Source organism: Euleptes europaea, chromosome 1 (genome assembly GCF_029931775.1).
Source record: "Euleptes europaea isolate rEulEur1 chromosome 1, rEulEur1.hap1, whole genome shotgun sequence".
NCBI lineage: Eukaryota > Metazoa > Chordata > Lepidosauria > Squamata > Sphaerodactylidae > Euleptes > Euleptes europaea.
In genome coordinates, this window is record NC_079312.1 from 171,602,310 (window position 1) to 171,614,932 (window position 12,623).

General features: G+C 48.6%; 1 protein-coding gene across 1 annotated transcript in view; it reads right to left on the minus strand.

The window, feature by feature from the left end:
* The window catches only part of HDAC7 (histone deacetylase 7), a 150,388-nt gene that overhangs the window by 50,722 nt on the left and 87,043 nt on the right, over nt 1-12,623 (minus strand). The window contains exons 3-5 of the mRNA XM_056867129.1: nt 11,768-11,858; nt 3,603-3,705; nt 1,555-1,670 (exon numbers count right to left, since the gene is read on the minus strand). Coding sequence (XP_056723107.1) covers nt 1,555-1,670; nt 3,603-3,705; nt 11,768-11,858 — 310 coding nt within the window. The remainder of the gene's footprint in view (nt 1-1,554; nt 1,671-3,602; nt 3,706-11,767; nt 11,859-12,623) is intronic.

The window sequence follows — 12,623 nt, forward strand, 5'->3', positions numbered from 1 at the left end:
CAAACATCATTGTCAAGGTTTTTATTTGTCCTCTGCTTCTATGCTGATTGCAATATGGCCTGTGGAATGCACGGGAGGGAAGGGGGCACAGTCTAGCCCGATCTAGTCAGATCTCAGAAGCTAAGCAGGGTCCATACTTGGATGGGAGACCCCCAAGGATGGCTCTGCAGAGGAAGGCAATGGCAGAAACCCCCTCTACTTCTTCCTTGCTTTGAAAGCCCCTTCCTGGGGTCGCCATAAGTCAGTTGTAACCAGATGGCACTTGCGTCTGCGGAATACAGGGAATCTCTCTTCCAAAAGGTGATTCTAATGCCAATATTCTGGCTTTGAACAAACAGGTCCCACCCTTAGCTATTATCCTTGATTTTGTGTGTGTGTTAAATGCCATCAAGTCACTCCTGACTCATGGCGACCCTATGAATCAATGTCCTCCAAAACATCCTATCCTTAAAAGCCTTGCTCAGGTCTTGCAAATTGAGGGCCCTGGCTTCCTTTATAGAGTCAATCCATCTCTTATTTGGGTCTTCCTCTTTTCCTGCTGCCTTCAACTTTTCCTAGCACGATTGTCTTTTCCAGTGACTCCTGTCTTCTCATAATGTGACCAAAGTACGACAGCCTCAGTTTAGTCATTTTAACTTCTAGGGTCAGTTCAGGCTTGATTTGATCTATAACCCACTGTTGTTTTTTTTTTTTGGTTTTTTTTGGCAGTCCACGGTATCTGTAACAGCTCCTCCAACACCACATTTCAAAGGAATCTACTTTCTACCTGTCAGCTTTCTTCATTGTCCAGCTTTCCCACCCATACATAGCAATAGGGAACGCGACAGCATGAATTACCTTGATCTTAGTTGCCAGTGTGTGACACATCCGTACGCTTAAGATTTTACATAACTTTTTTTCAAAGATTTTACACTGCCTTTTTGTTGGTAATTAGACAGCGAGTTCTGTCTATGTCAGGACAACAAAAATAGTTACATGTTTATATTTGTTTGCATGGTCTCGGGGAACAGTACCGGCCACTAAGCCAGTGTTAATTGGTCACTTTCGCACGTATTGGTCATGCGATGTTCAGTCGCATTCCATGATGCAGAAATTAAACTGCCGTTTTGTTGTTAAGAGATACTTGCTATGCTCAAACGCTTCTTCCTCAAATTATGAGCCCGACAGCAAAGAATCAAACCCGACAGCAGGAGTTGAAGAGAAATGAGTCGTAGCTGGAAGTTGTTATTTTAGATCCCAAGTTTAATAGAGTAAACATTTGTTTTGTTAAGGAAAGCAACGTGTTTAGAGTCTTTGTGGGTGTTTGGGATCCATAATCCACAAGATCATGATCTTTTCGCATTTAATCTCAACACTTCCCCCCCCCCCGCCGCCCCACTGAACGTACACAGGTTACCAATGTTAACGCGGCATGCAAAGGATCCGGTGCCTTTAACAGCACTTCTGATGTGCAGAAACACTGATTCCCAGGAAGCGAAAGACGAAGGGACACGCCAGGGTGGTTCTTTCCCACCACCACCCAATTCAGCTGGACAAACACCTCCGACCTCGTACCTGTTTTCCTTAGCGGGAAGTGCTCTGGGGAGTCTCCGGAGCTGTTGGCGATGGCAGGGAAGAAGCTGGGGAGGACCGGAGCGGCCGGTCCTTCGGGTTCCATCGGCTCCAACGACCTGGATGTCAGAGGACAAGCAGGCATATTTATTTTTAAATTTTTTAATTTCGTTTCTACCCTGCCATTTCCCGGCCAGGGCGGGGCCCAGGGCAGCTAACAACAATAGAGTTTACATTTGTTAAAACGTCAGCATGAAAGCACACGCATATATTTAACTGGTTAATATCAACAATATGAGCCTTAAAAAACTTGATAGTTAGAAATGGCGCCCGAGTACCGGTGCCTCGCTTTATTTAAGGCAGGTTAGATGAGGGAATCGTTCTTAATCATAATGGGGAGACCTGAGAGTCAATAGAGCTCCGTGGTGCAGAGTGGCAAGCTGCAGTACTGCAGGCAAAAGCTCTGCTCATGACCTGAGTTCGAGCCCGACGGAAGTCGGTTTCAGGTAGCCGGATCAAGGTTGACTCAGCCTCCCGTCCTTCCGAGGTCGGTGAAATGAAGACCCAGCTTGCTGGGGGTAAAGGGAAAAGGACTGGGGAAGGCACTGGCAAACCACCCTGTAAACATAGTCTGCCTAGTAAACGTCAGGATGTGACGTCACCCCATGGGTCAGGAATGACCCGGTGCTCGCACAGGGGACTACCTTGACCAGAGACAACCGGGAAATATGAGGTCCATCAAAAAGGACTGGGGAAAGAAACCACAAGGGAGAGAAGACAGGAGAGAAGGAGAAGAGGAGAAGAAGGGGAGGAAGGAAAGAAGGAAGGGGGAAAGGAGACCAGCTGATAGAAATCAGCTGGCGGAAAGAGGTTTGCCATTTGCACATGTTGGGAGAGTGTCGCGTAGCCCCAGCTCTGACTGGAACAGAAGCTCATGATTTTCACATAGACCTATGTGCCCACGGCAATGGTAAACAAAAGCTTGCACATGTGTGAATGGCTCCCCCCGTATGACCCAACGCTGAGGGTGTAACCGGGTCAACCGCCTGATCAAAGGGCGTCGGGAGAGAAGTGAAAGCAGGTCACAGGAGGGGAAGCCAACTCTCCCGTACGACGGAGACCAGACAGGAGTAGACAATTGCCCGGGGCCTAATCCCTAAAGCCCTGCTCTTAGATCTGTAAACTGAGCTACCGGAGACTCTGTCTGGTTCAGCACACCCATGGAATGTCGAAGGGTTATTTTTAAAATCCTACCCATCCTTCGCCAGACTGTGGCTGGCAGGGGTTGGAAATGAAGCGCGTACAAAATGATTCTAGGCGGTGAGAAAATCTCAGAGCAAACCCTAAGAAACAACACTCATACACAAAGTCTCATAACAGAAAGACGCCCTGCACCAACCTGACAGACGTGGCCTGTAGGAAAGTGTTGAAAACATGGAGGAGGAGGAGGAGGAGGAGGAGGAGGAGAGTTGGTTTTTATATGCCGACTTTCTCTACCTTTTAAACTAGTTAATCTCCTTCCCTTCCTCCCCCCACAGCAGAACCCTTGTGAGTTTGGTGGGGCTGAGAGAGTTCAGAGAGACCTGGGACTGAAGTTCACCCGGCAGGCTTCATGTGGAGGAGTGGGGAATCAAACCCGGTTCTCCAGATTAGAGTCCACCACTCTTCAACACTACTCCACACTGAGGAGGTGGGACAGGATCTTGCCTTCACCCCGAATGTACATTCTTGCCAGTGGAGATTCTGCTTTCATGTTAACAATGTGGGAAACGCCCGTTTACAGTGCCATCCTAAGCAGGGGGTCCCTAAACCAAGGGACTAAGAAGGGTGTAACTCTGCTCAGGATGGTGGTGATATCGTCATGTGCCTTGTCAGTTGTCCCCAAAACCTGGATAAAACGGGGGACAATTGAGGATGTAAAATCAGTCTGTCCTGCTTAGCCAAACCATTCCCGCTGCTCCTTCCAACAGCTAGGGATTAGCCAACTGGGGTCCGGACACTGGCCAAAGCCAGTGGGCGCGTGCGCAAATGGATGCCTATGACTGGCTTACCTGTATGGCATGACTGGAGCACTGGTCCTTTCTAGAGCGGCCTGCTGTTTTTTCAGGATGACTTCAGCCAACTTCTGCTTCACGACCCTACTCGCCACAGCACCTGTTGAACAACGAGGAAAGCGGTAATTGTAGTTGTCATGGGACATTTCTCACCGACACAGGTTTTCTCCAAGATGGGACTTCAATTTACATTCACCGGTAAGGATCCAAACTCAAAGTTTTTGGACAGCTCTCATTTGGGCCCCACCTTGTTAAAAAAAAAAAATCCACACAAATACTACAAAGATGCTCCAGCACTTCCTTCTCCAAATGGAACTAATGCAGGTAGGTGTCAGTTCCCCTTGAACTTTTCAATGCTTGCTGAAGTAGGATCATGTATTACTACAATTACCATTCAACTGCTGGAGACATCATAAGAAAAGTAGCCAGGTATCTGTAGGAGTGGTTAAGAGCGGCAGACTCTAATCTGCAGAACCGGGTTCGATTCCCCACTCCTCCACATGAAGCCTGCTGGGTGACCTTGGGCCAGTCCCAGTTCTCTCAGAACTCTCTCGGCCCACGTGGAGGCAGGCAATGGCAAATCAACTCTGAACATCTCTCGCCTTGAAAACCCGACAGCAGGGGTGTCGAACTCAATTGTTACGAGGGCTGGATATGACATAAATGTGACTTGGCTGGGTTGGGCCGTGCCTCACCAGCTGAGATCAAGAGTGGGTGGGGGGTGGCTGCCTCGGCAGGCTCTCAAGGGGCCGGATCCAGCCCGTGGGCCATATGTTTGATACCCCTGTCAAACGGGGTCACCATGAGCCAGCTGTGACTTGACAGCATGCACGCACACACACACACACACACCCTTAGACCATCAAAGTGCTGATTAAAAGAGACTCAGCAAGGGAATCTGGACTTTTTGAGAACACAACAGCTGCTTCTCCCTAAGAACACATGAACACATGAAGCTGCCTTCTACTGAATCAGACCCTTGGTCCATCAAAGTCAGTATTGTCTACTCAGACCGGCAGCGGCTCTCCAGGGTCTCAGGCAACTGGAGATGCCAGGGATTGAACGAAGCAAATGCTCTATCCCTGAGCCACAACCCTTCTTCTTCTTCTTCTTCTCCTTCTCCTGCTTCTGATTAGAGATGTCTGACCCATCCACTCCCTCCAGGGTTAGGAGATCACTCCAGGCATCCCTCTGCAATGTTGCAGTGGCTTCTGTGTGTGTATGTGCGGGGTGTGTGTGTTAATCCTCAGTTCATTCTGGGAGAGGTTCCTGGAGGGAAAGGAGCACAAGTCTTTTGCATACAGAGAGGGGGGCTGAAAGAAGCATATAAGAGTCACGCTCCATCCCCCCTCCTCTAGTGTAATGATTCCAGGAGAGTAGTTGTGTTTGTCTGCAGCACCAAAAATAGACTGGAGGCTTTTTGGCACCTTTAAAGAGGAAGACCATTTTATGTGGGAATAAAAGGCGGTTTGTCTTTCAGATGGCTCTAGTCTCCCTGTTTATTAGGGTTGCAAACTGGAGGGGGGAAATGCCATGGCCCCTCCCCTAGTTCAAGGAGAAAACAAATAGCGGGAAACCAACAGCTTGGGGACTTCGGTACCCTTGAGATTCCAAGGGGAGAAAAAAAAATATCCTCTGGATTTTAGTGGAATCATCCTCCCTGCCCGTTGGAGGAATCTGCAATCTGCGCCTTGTGCTTTGCCATGCTGCGCTGTCAGCATCCGGCAACAGCTCTTCCGAGGCGCTGACGGGCGTGGGAAGCAGCTGCAGGGAATTCCCAGGGTGGCGCTGGATGGATCTTGCTCTGTGAGTCTTTGGAGTGTTGCTCTGCTGATGCCCAAGGGCATGTGCGTGAGCCGGGCTGCATCAAGGTCAGCAGGTGCAATGATAGAAGACAGGTGGGCGGTTTTAAACGGGCAGGGAGGCATTGCTACACGGCGAGCCTGAGAAGCTTTGCAGGTGACAGGGTTAGCTTGTGATTCAAGAGGTCTCCGTTTCAATTCCCCTTAGCCTGGGACTCAATGGATGTTCTTAGACACTCTGTTCTCTCCCAATCACAGTTCCCCGGATATAAACTGGGGAAATTACAGACCTAGTTCGTGGGAGTACCGTGAAGAAGTTTATATTTTGGCGATTACATTTTTGATCAAAAACCACAGAAGAAGAAGGAGGAGGAGGTAGAGAAAGGGAAGAAGAAGGAGGAGGAGGTAGAGAAAAGGAAGAAGAAGGAGGAGGAGGAGGAGGAGGAGGAGAGTTGGTTTTTATATGCTGACTTTCTCTACTACTTAAGGAAGAATCAAACCGGCTTACAATCACCTTCCCCTCCCCACCACTTTCACCCTGTGAAGTAGGTGGGGCCGAGAGAGCTCTAAGGGAGCTGTGACTAGCCCAAGGTCACCCAGCTGGCTTCACGTGTAGGAGTGGAGAAGCAAATCCAGTTCACCAGATTAGCCTCCACTGCTCACATGGAGGAGTTGGGAATCAAACCTGGTTGTCCAGATTAGAGTCCACCGCTCCAAACCACCACTCTTAACCACTACACCACGCTGGCAATACTCAGTCGAGAACACACAAAGACGCAGGCATAAAACCAGTCTATCTACACACATACTGTGTGAAACAGAAGAAGTGGTAATTAGCTAGGAACAGAAGTATACGAACGAGCAACCAATTTAATTTTTTTAAGTCTTGATTTTATTCTGATCCCATGATCTCCAAGATCCCATGATCTGTATTTTCTTTTCTTTTTTAAATGGGTGTGGTAGGGGCAGGGGATTATGAAGCTAGAAATGATATGCGCGCGCGCACACACACACAAATCTGTCTCACATTTTTTTTATTTTTCTGGAGTTCTTCCAGGCCTCCGCAGAACTCCTCTCCTGACCATACTTGGCAATCACGGTTTCCACTTTTGGAAAGCCACGCGAGAAGCAGCGCGCCGCCATTTCTGCGTAGGTGAGAACAGCCACAGCGCAACGACCACGCGGCCTTTTCAGAACCGAAAGCCATGCGTCGAGCTGACGGAGGGGCAACTTTCCAAGAAGGGCGATTTCAAGGAAGGGGGGGGAACCCACTGCGAGGAAAAATACATCACAGGAAAGCGCAGCTCCTGATCTGGACGCTAGATGGTGCCGATGTATAGAGACCCATGCCGTTAGCGGCTTTTACATTTTTTACTTTAAAAAATAAATAATTTCAACCCCCCAAAAAAGAAAAGAAATAGAAAATATAACAACAATGGTGACAAGTTAACACATAAGCATCTATGGTGAGACAGAATGGTATAGTGGTTAAGAGTGGTGGTTTAGAGCTATGGACTCTGATCTGGAGAACCGGGTTGGTTTCCCCACTCCTACACACGAAGCCTGCTGGGTGACCTTGGGCTAGTCACAGCTCTCTTAGAGCTCTCTCAGCCCCACCTACCGCACAGGGTGTCTGTTGTGGGGAGGAGAAGGGATTGTAAACCGGTTTGATTCTTCCTTAAGTGGTAGAGAAAGCAAAACCAACTCTTCTTCTCCTTTGTCTTCTTCTTATGAAAGGATTCCATATATCTAAAAATATCTCCACGCGCAATTGTCATCTATATGCCATATATTCAAATGTTGATAAAGTTGTAAGGTCCTCAATCTACTGGATTACTGGTGGTGGAAATTTATCTCTCCAGTTTTGTAATATAAGTCTTTTAGCAACAGTAAGAGCACGGAGGGTCCATTTTCATTGGCCATCAGTTAGACTCTAGAAGATAGGCAGGTAATTTTAAAGTACTTTTTTTGCTGTCCAGTCACAGCTGATTTATGGTGAGAGACAGCGTGGTGTAGTGGTTAGGAGCAGTGGACTGTAGTCTGGAAAACCGGGTTTGATCCCCCACTCCTCCACATGAGCGGCAGACTCTAATCAGTTGAACTGGGTTGGTTTCCCCACTCCTACATATGAAGCCATCTGGGTGTCCTTGGGCTAGTCCCAGCTCTTCTTTTCAAGGCATGAGGTGTTCAGAGGTGGTTTGCCATTGCCTGCCTCTGCATAGCAGCCCTGGACTACCTTGGTGGTCTCCCATCCAAATACTAACCAGGGCCGACCCTGCTTAGCTTCTGAGATCTGACGAGATCAGGCTAGCCTGTGCTATCCAGGGCAAAAGTACATAGGCATCCTCAAAGATCAATGGGTATACTAATACATGTTGTTACCAGATTAGAGTCCCCCGCTGTAGGCCGGAAGGAAGCTCCCCACTTCCGTCTTGATCACAGTGCCATAAGGAGGTTTATTCCCAACCATTTCAGGGTCAATTGATTGAGCATCTAGGACCAAACTGCACATGATGCTGGAGATCCATAAAGGTCCATAAAGGCAAGCACCGGGTCATTACTGACAGATGGGGTGATGTCACATCCCGACGTTTACTAGGCAGACTATGTTTACGGGGTGGTTTGCCAGTGCCTTCCCCAGTCGTCTACACTTTTAACCCCAGCAAGCTGGGTCCTCATTTTACCAACCTCGGAAGGATGGAAGGCTGAGTCGACCTGGAGCCGGCTACATGAACCTGACTTCCGTCGGGATCGAACTCAGGTCATGAGCAGAGCTTTTGCCTGCAGTATTGCAGCTTGCCGCTCTGTGCCACGAGTCCCATACCCCATAAATAAAAAATGTTCCAGTGCACAGTTACCCATTCGTGAGACCTGTCCTGCTGATTAAGCACGGTGAAGCAATCGCTTCTAGGGCAGAGGCGGATTCGCAAGGAGTAACAGACGCAGCTCCCCCTACGCATGCGACACCGCTGCGGTGGTGGCGGAGGGGGACGGGCATGTCCTGGCTGGTCTGGAGGCCCGAAGATAGCCGACAAACCTCAGGTGTACCACCAACGTACGTTCGTTCCCTACGCCCAGGGATCAGTGCCTCTTAAGTCCTGGTGTTGATGCGTGCACAGCGATGGAACGATATCCGAGGTGGAGACAGGGGCGGCGGCGCGCGAAACACGCACCACGAGATCGATTTGTGCAATTGCCAAGACGACAAGCCGTTTGACTAGCAAACCATTTCGGCAGGGAGGGTTCTCCCATTCAAAGCGGCGCGGCTCGCGCTGTGCCGACACACCTATGCCTTTTCCCAGACGAGTTCCACGGCGATGCGGCAGAACAACAGATGGAAGCGCGCTATCTGCCTCAAATCAGCACTGCAGGCGGTAAACTATTACCAAAGCAGACAAGCCCTTGGTTTACAAGTTTCTCAATGCTTCTGGGATTTTTTTTTTTTTTGCTATGTTACAATCTTTGCATGTTTACAAAAAGAAGGAAGGAAGAAAACACACGAAGAATTATTAGCACAATGTTCAATTAGCCCTGTCGTCTTATGATTCTTGTGTGCCAGGAAGGCAGGAAAGAGATGGAGGTCGCGATATGAGGGTCTCCAAAAAAACAACACCGGAGGAAAAAAAGGGTGGCTTTGCTTGTTCTCCTTTTTGTCTGTTTCCTGGTTTAACCCTCTTTCATGTGTGGAGTCAAAGGGTGAACACCTGAACACATGAAGCTGCCTTCTACTGAATCAGACCCTTGGTCCATCAAAGTCAGTCTTGTCTACTCAGACGGACAGCAGCTCTCCAGGGCGGAGGTCGTTCACATCACCTACCTGCCTAGTGCCTTTAACTGGAGATGCTGGGAATTGAACCTGGGACCTTCTGCATGCCAAGCAGAGGTTCTACCACTAAGCCACGGCCCCCTCCCCACATGCTTTCCCACATGCTGAATAATGCACTTTCAATGCGCTTTAACAATCATTTGCAAGTGGATTTTGTCAATTCACACAGTAAAATCCAGCTGCAAAGTGCACTGAAAGTGGATTGAAAGTACATTATTTGGCATGTGTGAAAGCACCCACAACTAACTCCTAAGGGATCTATCTATCTATCTATCTATCTATCTATCTATCTATCTATCTATCTATCTATCAATCAATCAATCAATCAATCAATCAATCAAAATTTCCCCTCTCCCCCGCTCCAAACTGTAATACTTCATACGTCACAAGCACTTTTACTACAGGAAAGGATTTGATTCCTTTCTGGTATTTCAACCCCACCCATGTTGTGGAGTTCAACCACCACCACCACCACAACCACCAGGGTTCACTAAAATGGCAATGAGGTCAGTTAGACCCCCGTTTGAAGTGAATGGCAGAACAGCAAAGAAGTAAATCCAAAGTACTGGAGCACTAAATCAGGGGTTCCCAACCTTTTAAAGTATAGTGACATACAAGGCCAAATTTACACGATATGGTGGCCCACTTAAAAAAAAGAGCATACAAAAAAACAATAAAACTGCAAAAGTCCAGAACCCAATTTCACGGCCTCCGTGACTCGCTTTTGGCTTGAGACCCACAGTGGGGAAACACTGCTCTCTAAATGCCCCTCAAGAGAGCCAGCCTGGTGCGGTGGTGAAAGTGTCAGACTAGGATCTGGGAAACCCAGGTTCGAATCCCCACTCGACCCTGGAAACTTGCTAAGTGACCTTGGGCCAGTCACCCACTCTCAGCCTCGACCCTGGAAAAGTGTTTGGATGGGAGACCTCCAAGGAATACCAGGGGAGTGACGCGGGAGGCTGGCAATGGCAAACCACCTCTGAACGTCTCTTGCCTTGAAAACTCCGCCAGGGGTTGCGGAAATCAGCTGCCCCTCAAGATGTTAACAACACAATTTCATGCTGAAACAGCAGCAAGGAAAAGGAGGCATTAGCCATTCCATAATTTATTAATATCTACTAGAAGCTTTGAGGAAAGGAAAAACCGCCTGAGAAAAAAGTGCCATTGGGGGGCTAGAAGACCCCACAAAATCGGCAGTGGGAATCTGTACAGATGGGAGACAATCTCCTTCTACACTTTTACCTTTGCACTGTAAGCCATAATCCCCACTTCATTTTTATCCTTTAGTTTTTACATTCAGCTCAAGTCACTCTCAAATTCATCTCAATTTTCTTTCACACAAAAAATGCAGACTTTTACCTATTTGACCCCCAATAGCAGACTCATAAAGTGTCCTTAACAAGGGCAGGGTGTAAAAAAAAGAAGATCAAATTCTGGGAGAAATCTAAGAGGAAACTTGTTCTGTGGATTGCTTTCCCCCATTGTGAGGAAGCCGAGTGCTTCCTGAACCACACTAGCTCCCCATTAGTTTCCAGGCACAATGACAAATGGTTGGTTTTGACCGTTAAAACCCTAAACAGCCAGGGGTCCGCAGAACTCCTGAAGGACCCTCTCCAAACTTAGGGAGCATCCGAGGATCCCCTAAAGCTGCCAAACTCCCCCTGTCTGGAGGTGTGGTAGGCACCACCTCTTCTGAGCTTTACTTCACAAAACTTATACATTTTGTGGCTTCAGGCTCTCCAGATTTTTATGTCTCTCGCTGGGGTACGACATCCTCTCCCTGGACACAGAATCCTATCGGCCCGAGGGAAACCCTAGGGATAAGCGGGAAGTCAGACGAGATGCCAAGCTACAGACGGCGGCTGACCTACATTTTTTGTGACCCTGAAGGTTCAACTGTTATGGGGGGGCCCCTTCGCAACCATCAACAAGATTTGGACCTCGAGGCCCAAATGGTGGAGGACAGGGGGGTCAGAGTCAGACGAGTGCAGCCTGAATTGAGAATTCAGATGTCTTTTTATGGTTCCGACTGGCTCTAGCCGAAGGACCAAGCTATAGAACTATTAAGCCGTGTACCAACGAGGATTAGAGGATCCAGCTGCCCCAATGTAGGCTATGAATAGATTCTGGGGAGCTCACCCGAGCCCCATGCAGCTGGGGCTTCGGGCACTGCAAGCCCCCGAGAAAATTTTTGAAATCTGACCAATGACAGGGACATTTGGAGGCCATATGAAATGGGTATTAGAGCGTATTCGAAAGTCAATATTAAGTGCTTAAACCCATTGGCTTATGATTCTATCACTAAAGTAGCCTTATTTTAATAACACTTTAAAAAAACTCCCAACGATTTCGTTGAAAAATGCACTCATTAAAAACAACAACGTTGCTTCAAGGCCCCTCCAGGATTAGAGGCCCTGAAGCTTAAGCTTCAGTAGTTTCATAGCAGATCCATCACTGGATACAGAGGCTGCTGGATGGCGATTCCGGAAGCCCTAGCAGAGAGAGATAATGGGGAGAGGCAGAACGTTACTTACTACGTTTATTTTTGTCTTTGTTCAAGAGCAGCCGCAGCTCCTGTTCCTGCTTCCCAGATGCAGACTCTTGGGGCGGAGGCTCCATCGGCACCTGGGAACAGAGAGAGGCGGGGGGGGGGGAAGAGATTGAACCTGCACACTATCAAAGATGGAGCAAGAACTTCTCCAGTCTTCGAAGGGAGCATTTGTGATGTGACCTGCCTGGATTCAGCTTGGCACAGTGGTGAAAGTGTTGGACTAGGACCTGGGAGACCCAGGTTCGAATCCCCGCTCTGCCATGGAAGCTTGTTGGGTGGCCTCGGGCTAGGGTTGCCAACCTCCAGGTGCAAGCTGGAGACCTCCCGCTATTACGACTGATCTCCAGCCGATAGACATCAGTTCACCTGGGGGAAATGGGCACTCTGGCAATTGGACCCTGTGGCATTGAAGTCCCTCCCCTCCCCAAACCCCACCCCCTCCTCAGGCTCCACCCCCCAAAACCTCCAGGTATTTCCCAACCTGGAGCTGGCAACCCTCCCCTGGGCCAATCACACGCACCCAAACCTCACAGGTTTGTTGTGAGGATAACATGGAGAGGAGGGGAGTGACGTGAGCCATCATTTAGGTCCCCACTGGGCAGAAAAGTGGGATATAAATAAATTTAAATAAATAAATAAATTCTGACTCCAGAAGCTTACTCTGCAGAGGCAGACCCCCCCCCCCTCTCCAGGTTTGCCAGTGAAGCCTGAATGTTTCTGCTTCTCGGCCTATTACCTACTTGGTGCCTCACTTCCTTCAACCACTGTACCACTTAATTCCAACGTGGCATAGTAGTTAAGAGCGTCGGACTCTAATCTGGACAACCAGGTTTGATTCC